The sequence below is a fragment of the Brassica oleracea genome, chromosome C6, assembly GCF_000695525.1.
Source record: "Brassica oleracea var. oleracea cultivar TO1000 chromosome C6, BOL, whole genome shotgun sequence".
Taxonomy (NCBI): Eukaryota; Viridiplantae; Streptophyta; class Magnoliopsida; order Brassicales; family Brassicaceae; genus Brassica; species Brassica oleracea.
In genome coordinates, this window is record NC_027753.1 from 37713576 (window position 1) to 37723565 (window position 9990).

The following is a 9990-nucleotide window of genomic DNA, read 5'->3' on the forward strand; positions in this document are numbered from 1 at the left end:
CCCATAACTAGTGTAATTAGAAATTATAGATGTGTGATTATGTGACGGTGTCGACCATGTATAGTGACAATAATTTCAAAAAAAGAAAAACAATGTATTAAGTTAGATTTTGCATACAAATAGAAACAATCGAGGCATAGATTCAAATAATGGTTTTCAGAAACGAGAATTCTATACACAAAGGGGAGTAGTATTAGTAACAAAGAGGATTAAAATTACAAAAAAGGTTGCTCCAATTTTGTCATGGACCCGAAAAGAAACCAAACATGTGTGTTTACACCATTTCTTCTGAAATTTCAGAAAGAAAGAAAACCAAACCAAACCAAATCCAAATGGTCTACGGATTTGATTCAGTACTGTGTGGAGGATACAAGTCACAACTTGATGAGGTCATACTTGTCACCAATCAACCCACCTTTCTGCTTCTGGAACCTTATGTAACGCAATGTACTTGTAAAGAAGGGATCTGAGTGTGTTCTTCTGTTACCGTTGTCGTCGCTTTGCATCTCGGTGTTGATTAGCTCTATCAGACTCTGTAAGTCAGACGGAGTGATATGTGGATTCCCTTTCTCATAGAAGTAAATGTACCTGTTGTATGTAAAAACAAAAACCATTATTAGTATTGAGATGCTTCTTTGTGCATTAGTATTGGTTTAGTAATACCGACTTGTTCAAGATTTCGACAAACAGGGTGACTGGTCCGCTGCTACCTCGGGTTGCATTAGCCATCTCTTGAGCTGCGTTTGCTATCCTCAGTGCACGTCTTAAACAGAGAAGAGCTCTGAAGAACAAAGAAGATCACTGACTTTACCCATGGTTTAATGTAAACAGGAAAGAGAAGTATGAGAGTAATGAAAGAGGAGATGCCTTTCTCCGTCTTTGATGCCATCTATATCATCGACCCAGAAGAGGTGAGAGCATGCATAAACCGCTCGACATTGATCAGGCTTCTTTAAAAGCCTTGCTGAGTACTGGTCCCAAGGAAAAAAAATTAAGTGTTTAGATAGAAATTGAGAAGAGACCTTTTTATTTTAAATGAGAAAGCATTGGCGAAAAAACTGTACCCCGGTTGCTTTATGTGTCAAGGTGTCTCTGTTTTCAACACCAAAGACATTGATCCTTTGCAAGGTTCCAATAATCAGATGAATTGCAGTGACTTGTGCCTTGGAGTCCTACAGTATAACGATACAACACACACATGACAGTGAAAGAAAATAAAGTTCAGGAAGAGATCTTCAGTTTGTAAAGTTCACACAGAAAGGAAAATAAATTACCGCGATCTCTTCCTCATATAGTATGAACGCTTGGGTGAAAAACTCATACGCAACAGGCTCAAGATCACAATCACTTGCGGCCTGATCATCATTTCCAAAACAATAAAAAATTTATTGAGAATGCTAAGTCGATTACATGTTGCCTACAGGCAAATTCGAATTTTGTTGATGACCCCATAGATTACCTCAGCGCACTGGAGATAGAGCCTTAGAGCCAGTTCAGGACACGGAACTGAGGAAAGAACCTCGATTGTCTGGAACAAAAATACATGTTAAATGGGTTGTAAAAGATATTGGGCGTTAAACATGATCTGTCATTAAAAACTTAGTTGTCGAGTAATGCAACTCCTAGAGAAAAAAAAATTGAAACTAACACATAGCCTGATACTGAAACAAATGTGTTCAAGTTTTTGTGGGCAATCGAAGAAACTAATACGTTAAATACACAGTACAGTGCTTTTAGTTAAAAACGTAGAAAAAATATTCCTGCATTGATTATCAAACGATGATCTGAATTCATCAAGGAGATAAACGATTCACGAGAATAAATGTCTAATTTCTGGAATCCAGCCTCTGTGAAGTATGTTCCCTAACGTAGATGTATGTAAAAAAAAAAAAAGCTCATAGTACCTGGTTGAGAATCTGAAAAATCTTCCTTGGGGTGGCTGACACCTCTTCTCCAGTTATATCTCCACCCTGGGAATCTAGCTGCCTGACCAACTGTTAACGGAAACATTTTAGCAACTCTTGAAGTAAAAAACATTTTTGCTAAAGCAGAAAATCTAGTCCCAGTGGAGTGACCACGTGAAGTGGTCACACTCAATGATCTGTGTAATATCATATCAGAAAGCATTCCAAATAAATGTGTGGACATTAAAATGTGCAATACGATGGAATTCATATAGAACTAAAGACATGGAACTTTGTTTCAGTGACAAGAAGAATTCTCATAGAGAAACGATGAGAGTGTATTTCATTGGGTTTATTTGCAACTGGATACACACACATCCAAACACATTATAGGGGAAAGAAGAGATATACCCTGAGTGCAGAAAAAACAAGTGGGGGAACGGTAAAAGGAAGGCGTCGAGTTCCTCCTGTCATAAGATGCTTTCTCACAACACATATTATCTGCATATCAGTTATGTACGCAGGTAAGCAATTTGGTAACTCATAAGATATGATGTAAAAAAACCATGGTCTTATAGCCTTATAGTTATATATATAACTTCTGTTAAAGAACGCCAATGAGCATGAAGCCGGCCTGCAGATCACTTTAGGGATGCAGGCGGCTTCAGGGGAGTTGAGCAACAGACTCAGATGTACAGTTTCAAGTAATAAAAACCATGTTAGGTTAAGTGGGCAAGTCACTGTAACAGCTCTATAGATATATACTAAAATCATGGGAAGACAGTAGGTCCGGAAACAAAATGCATTTAACTACTGAACCGAAAATTTAGTATATGCATGATGTTTCACCTTTAGCATCTCCTCTGGTTCTTCATTATCAAGCATATGTATCAGTCGGGCAACTGAATTTTGTTCCTCCTGGAAATCCTCTTCATCAAGCTAATTGCAAACACATACACACACACACACAAAAACATGAGTTGAGGAAAAAGACGCTGGACAAAAGCTAACGAGACCTACTCGTTGCAACCCACGAGGGAGAAACCAAGGAAAAAGTGATCTTACCTCCTCTGTATCGGTTCCATCCAAATCCTTAATAAGTCCTTTAATCAATTCAAACAGCACCTCAACCTAGTGAACACAGATTGACATGTTATTACAGTAGATAAAATATATACGTCTTTACTTGAGGAAAGTAGTAAGCATACCTTATCAGCAGTTGAAATACACGAATTGTTTTTCATTATACTTTGAATAATAAGCATCGCCATTACTTTATTCGTTCCATCATCAAGATGATCCATGACACGCGGGTAATTGGACAGTGTAAGAGCTGTAACTATGTCATTGTATTTTTCTAAAGGAGCGCTCAGAAGTGCAACCACTTGTTTCATTGCACGGGCGTCCTCCAGCTTGGGCACACTGGAAAGCTTGACTACACATGCCCCCTACAAATTTTGCGGATCAAGAGTTAGTTTAACACCACGACTACACCAGATTCAACTAATCATAAAACTAAACAATGCATCATACACCATTCAAAAATATTAACAATGGCACATGTTTAGGAAAGATGGCCACGGGAGGAATCCGTACCAATATTTGATCCACATAGTCAAGCCGATCTGGGTGAACTCGGAGTGTAAAAGTCAGAAGAGAGACAAACAGCGTCATGGCTCCAATAATAGGCATCTCAATCTGTGTTTCTATCACCTGCAGCCATACCAAGTCCATACGTCATATAAATGTATTTCAAGAAAATTAAGCATAATTTTTCATTGAAGTTCTGCGTAAGATTAGATGCTCTCCTTCTCTAACTACTGAACTGTCAAATCTAACTACTAGAGGACAGACATTTACAGACTATCGTGGCATAAGTGCCCATCACATGTCATAGAATTAGACGATGCCTAACAAAAAAGTTGATTAAGAGAAGATAACTAAACATTAGAATATATCATGACAGGCAACAATCAAGCTGACTACTTCTCATGGTACTGGGGACCTACATAGGACTATTCTAAGGGCCGTTATGTTTCAAAAATATCCAACGGCGAAAAGAAAAATTCATTAATAGATAATTCCTTAATGGAGCCAACCTTTCCAATTGCATTGCTCAATTTAGCAAAAGCTTCCACTTGCAAAAACTCGTGTAACACCTGCCCAGATGTAATGAATAGGAGAGACAACTCAGTAACATTGAACAAAAATTAAAAGGCACAAAGATAGCTCAATGGACACTTACATCTGGACTTGACGCAGCATAATTTGACAACCGGTCCATCAATTGAGTTAACACTATCTTGGTGTCGACTGTTGGCTGAGAAGTTATTTCTTAAGGTCAGAGAGGAAGGAAAGGGTAAAAGATCTCAAACAGTAAAAGTGCAGCGCATGAAAACAAAACAAAGGTGCTCTTTATCATGAATTCTCTACTCAGAGTTTTGTAATTTCAGTCAAACTGGAAGAGACCAAGGGCCTCCTTCAAAAACTTCTAACTGGAAAGCCAAGCCCCAGTCACCAAAAAATTAGCAACATTCTACTACTAGCAAACAAGAATAGTTGATGGCAATACAGACAGCACAGATAGACCCCCTTCAAGAGACAATGGAAGCATGAGAACTCTTAAGATACAATTGCATTGGAGATTAGGAAAGAGAAAAATCTCGACTGTCGGCGTACCCACCATCAGTTGGGTACAAGCAGCCAATAATGTTTCAAGAGTCTGCAAGTGGTACTCATCAGGAAAGACTTGGATTATGCACTCCATCAGATAGTACTGAGCCAGCTCATCTTTGCAGTTGACTACCTGATCAAGGTTCCCCGATTTAGCAAATTATACAGCAACTAAAGTCTCATCAATAAGAAAAAGAAAACTGGTGATAGATGTAAAACTGAGCTCCTGAACCTGTTCTAAGACTCTAGGAAGAACAGTCTCTTTGTACATCTCAAGGTCAACACCTTCGATCTGTCCTAGAACGTGCAGATTTTTTCCAACCTGAGATGATAACATTACATACAACTTATTGGCCAGTGGCATGGCAAACTATGTATTCAGCACAGAAGTGGCATTGATAGTACAAGATCACGGAGTTCGTTCCTCTCTTTCTCCTGCTTTTCTCTAACTGTTCCAGGTCCCTGCAGTCCAAGGAACACCTCAGCTCAGGTTGACCAATATCAATGATTCACAAGCACCACACAACCTGCATGCTTCATGGTTCATTTATGCTTTAGTCAGAGGCATGCAAGTGCAGAGGTGCTATGCGTATCAAACTACCATCAACTCTTCACAGCTCGAAAAATTCACCTGATGCTGAATTCGAACCCAGAGCTTATTCATCTCAGTGAAATTTTGCAACACAAACTCCACAGCATCCATCACTGTATTTGCATCTCTGCAGGATAGTTGCAAGGAGAGTAAACAAACACCTAAATACTCAAAAAAGATTGAAAAGCATAGTTAAAACCCACCCTTCGTATTCTGAGCCAATCTCAGGTAACTTATCCCTACTCACTTGCGCAAGATAACTCCTCAAAAAAAGCCCACGAATAGGATGTTGAACACCTCGGCACATCTCTACGAGATCCTTAAGAACATCCTTAGACGGAGCTTGCTTGCTTTTCATATAAACAGACCCTACTGTACATAGCAGATACCTGGTAGATCAACATCAGCACATAAATTAACTCAGTAACACGAAACCAATGCAAACCAAGCAGAAACATTAATCGTTACCTCTCTAAGATAATGGTGGGAAAGCAAATAATCTCATTCAGCGCCTAGCTACCTCAAGTAGATTTACACGAGATCATCCTCATTCTCTAGTCTAATTTCATAAACCGTAGTCCAATCTATATAGCTAATAACTGAGACTATTCAGATCCTAATCCGATCAAGAGAAACAAGCTCGAAGATGTGAATGAATCTAAATCATCTCCTTACATCTTATAACTCTAGTCCAATCTAGAGACTATCAGATCCAAATCCGATCAAGAGAAGCAAGCTCGATGATGTGAACGAATCTAAATCATCTGCTTACATCTTATAACTCTAGCTAGTAACTGAGACTTATCAGATCCTAATCCAATCAAGAGAAACTAGGTCAACGATATCTAGATCATCTGGCTTACATCCTAGGCAAGATGTTGCCGGCGTGTTGAACAAGCTCATACAAATCAACCACAGGTAAGCCATGCCTGCTCTCATCCTTGAAGAAAACCTCCAGCTGCCTCAATTGATCGAAGGCTCGCATATCTGAATCAGAAGAGGAATCATTAGAAACGGTCAAACGCGCACGAAATCGAGAGAGATTCAAAAGTTCTACATAGATCGTAGTATTTCTGAGGAGATAGCTTGGAGGTGCGGAGCTCAGAGAGCATCAGAGCCGAGTACTTGAGGACTTCTCTGAGATTGTTCGCATCCTGAGAGAGACGAAGAGAAAATAACTCATCAGATCAAAGAGGAATAATTAAAAGAAAATTGAGTAACGGACGGACCAAGGCGCGATGCATGAAGAAAGCGTTGTGCTGGATTCCGGCGATTCCTTCGGCCAGCCACTTCTCCTCGTCTTCTACTCCGGCGAGCCTCCTCATCTCTTCTTCCTACCTCCCTGTGTCAGCCCACGAAATAATAGACTCGCGAATTTTATTTTTCGATTTTTGATATTCTTTTGGTTTCGTTTTCTTATAATTAAAAAAAAAAAAATCTATTAGGTGGACAATGTGCGGGATCAATATAATGTGTGTTTTACCAAATTATCTTTTCGTAATTATGATTATAGTTTCTTCTAATACAAAGTCTTGTCTTCTTAACTATATTGTGGAGGGTAAAAACTAAAAAAAATATTGACTCAAGCCTTTAGTTTTCAATTTTGCCATTGATTTGAATAATACATTTTCGTTACACATTGATAGTCTAGTTGTTACACCATGATCAAGAAATGAACCGTATCAAAATTGGGTTAGATTAGAGAACTGTTGTTACAATCAGTGTTACTGTACACAGAGTAAAGACTTAACATAACAAACACTAGAACGGGACGGTGTACGGTAAAGAATAGATCCCGACTTGAGACAGAAACTGAGCTTTAGGCCAAGACGAATCACTAGATGTGCGCACGTCTTCATCAATCTTGTTTGCTGCTTTGCAGTTTCTTCTCTCTTTCGTCCTGCTCCCACCAAATAGCCAGTCGTCATCGTCCTTAGAGGAAGAATCAACCTCCATGGCAGTGGTGGAAATTGGAGTCCAATCATCAAACAATGCATTGTATCGGTCTTCTTTGGTCGGCTTGTGTTTCCTTCTCTTCTTTACTTCACCAGCTATTGCAGCTTCTGATGTTGAGGGGACATTCACTTCAGGCTCACATATCTTCTTTGTTTCTTCTATTAAGGCCTCAGATGTTGAGGGAATATTCAGCTCAGGCTCACATACAGTGGAGCGTGCCGGATTGAGAGACTCAGAACCGGAAGTGGAGCAGGAAACAACATCTTCTTGGGGCAAAGGACTTTCAACCTTGGGTTTTTTGAAGGTCAAACGAATACGTAGAGGCTTACCTGCTACAGGCACAACTGCACACAAACAGATGTATACATGTCAGTCTTCTAACAACACAAATCGACATATTAGTCTTTAGACTGTCAATAAAGTACACTGGTACAAACCTTGGATGAGACTCTCAACAGCCGGAGGAGAGACATCTCTTTTCCTCTTGTTACTATTCTGGCTTCCATCAGACAGATAACCGAGGTGGTTTTGAGGTCCCTCGAGCTCCTCGGTCACACCACTCTTCTCAGACACGCCTGGGGACTTACTGGACTTTTTAGAAGAATGTCTGTGAGATTTCTCACGCTTTTCTGTCTTGTGTTTTCTCCTCTCCTTCTTATCCTTCTTCTCTTTAGGGAGAGCCGTTTTGGAATCATTTACGATTCTTGCGAGCTTTAATTAATTAGAATAAAGGGTTTTAGGCTATCGGTTTCACAGGATCCGTAACAAACCCTCCCACAAGCAAGACACACAGAAGACACCACACAAAACAATAAACCCTAGACCAATTAATAGAAAAAACAAACTTACCTGATCGTTGAGACCCCCTACTATGTAAATAATTTTATATATAAAATAATTATATGGTTTATAACTATTTTTTTAAAAAAACACTTTCATACATATAAATAGGATAACTATATAGCTTGCAACTAATTCAATGAAAACATGCATATTATATATGATAGTGATATAGTTTATAGCTAATAATAGAGTAAGAAAATACTTATAAATAGGGTAATTTGTAAATTTTTCAAAGAATACATAAATATATATACGATTTATAGTTAATTTGAGAAAACATGAATATATTATATGGTTATATGAATATAATGGTATATGGTTACTGAGTAGTATATATATGTGATTCACCAACTAATAAGCAAATTCAAAGATTATCTCTAATCTAATCAGAGAGATTCACGCAAACACGAAAACTACGACTAAATCAAAGAGCCCTAAGGATTCAATTTCAAAAAAAAAACAATAGAAGCAAGAAACCCAAAATCTGTGGGCTCTACGAACCTTAGTCGAATCGACCAAGTTCTGACCGCTCGCCTGGTTCCTCGCAATCACAATCGATGGCATGTTTTCGAATCGAGGGTGCGGGAGGGGTATGGAGGGGGGAGGGAGGGGTTTGGGTCAAGAGAGAGAGACGGATGTAATCGAATCTAACCAGCCAATACTAAGATCTTGAGACAACCCAGCAGCTTAAAGCTCGATTTCGCAGAGAAGGAACTCCTAAAAACTAACTCGATATGGATTTGAGAGGCAAGCGAGTTCCTTATTTAAAGACGTGAGAGATGCTCAGATCCGCCGACTCGGGCAAAGTCGGTCCACTTGGTGGGCTTTCTCGTAATTTCGCGTTAGAGACGCGCAAAACCCTAATCATACAGGGGTATATAGGTAAATTGCAACGTCGTTAGCCTCGGTCTGAGCTTCCGAGAATCTCGACTAATGGGCCTAAATTAACTATTAGGCTTTACGAGCACGTTTTAAAAAGCCCAAAGACCAAATATTTCTCAAGACGAGTAACTTGTACTAAACTGACTATTAGGCTTTACGAGTACGTTTTAAGGAGAGAGACCGTGTGCAAATTGTAGCCTCTATCAAGCTGGTGGCACAGCTTACCTAAAGTGAATTAACCACCCATTTTTTTCATCTTCGCCTATTCAGTTTGATTGAAAGAAAGAGTATTTAATAAAAAAAGATATGTACTGAGATGTTTGACTTAACGATCGGTTACATCAGATCCAAGAGCCGTAAATTTGATTCTACATGAACTCTTAAGATATTTAACATCATAGCATGATAAAATTATAAGAAGGATTAGCGGAATACCCTCACTTCATCATTACGGAAATATTCTTGAACGGAATATGATTTATTGATTTTTAAGGTGGAGTTAAGACTTTTCTCTCCTTGCCTACACGCCTTTTTATGTGTGTTTTTGTTTTGTTTTTGTGATGCATTGAGATGGAGCAAATACATCTATTTATAGATGGGAGAGAGACGTAGCTTTCTCATCAAGTTTTGATTACTTTCTCACCAAATTTTTTTTATTTTTTTGGCAAATTTGTCTTTTAATCTCAATCATCCATCAAAGTTGAGTAAGTAACAAGTTGAGTAAGTAACATTAGGTTCATGCATTGAACCTGTTTTCTTATGCATTTTCCATTGGACTTGTTCTTCAAATCACTTTCTTCTTCTAGAACATTAGTCACTTATAGTTTAGTTAAATATTAAGAAATAAACTCTTTTATATATCGGTTACCAAGTATGCTTAAAGTTAATAATTTCAATAAAAAAATAGATTACTATAAGACTACATCTTGAGAAAGAAATATCCCCTATATATTAATTGAGGAACATTTGAAAAGATGTAACCTCAATTTTGTATTAATTAAAATAGACCCCAATGCATAGGTGGCACTCAATTAGGTAGTCAATTACATTCAATTGAAAAATAAGTAGGTCCACATTCGATTTTTATATGTTGTTAGATACATAAGTTGGTCAAACTATATGATATAATGATATGATATG

The 9990-nt window shown here is 38.3% G+C and overlaps 2 protein-coding genes across 2 annotated transcripts; both read right to left on the bottom strand.

Moving 5' to 3' along the window:
* Window positions 1–137: 137 nt before the first annotated feature.
* Window positions 138–6563, bottom strand: LOC106300070 (vacuolar protein sorting-associated protein 35B). Its single transcript, XM_013736133.1, has 22 exons — window positions 6399–6563; window positions 6227–6323; window positions 6033–6156; window positions 5373–5558; window positions 5209–5296; window positions 4983–5039; window positions 4810–4899; window positions 4588–4710; window positions 4150–4224; window positions 4004–4063; window positions 3501–3617; window positions 3113–3352; window positions 2970–3035; window positions 2754–2843; window positions 2316–2405; window positions 1905–1994; window positions 1460–1528; window positions 1275–1355; window positions 1065–1172; window positions 868–971; window positions 668–781; window positions 138–588 (listed from the first exon to the last, which is right to left on the bottom strand). The coding sequence occupies exons 1-22, from the start codon at window positions 6492–6494 to the stop codon at window positions 375–377; spliced, it is 2379 nt and encodes a 792-aa protein (XP_013591587.1). The 5' UTR covers window positions 6495–6563; the 3' UTR covers window positions 138–374.
* Window positions 6564–6758: 195 nt separating this feature from the next.
* On the bottom strand, window positions 6759–8728 carry LOC106300912 (DNA ligase 1). Its single transcript, XM_013737176.1, has 3 exons — window positions 8470–8728; window positions 7563–7836; window positions 6759–7469 (listed from the first exon to the last, which is right to left on the bottom strand). The coding sequence occupies exons 1-3, from the start codon at window positions 8530–8532 to the stop codon at window positions 6931–6933; spliced, it is 876 nt and encodes a 291-aa protein (XP_013592630.1). The 5' UTR covers window positions 8533–8728; the 3' UTR covers window positions 6759–6930.
* Between the last annotated feature and the right edge of the window lie 1262 nt (window positions 8729–9990).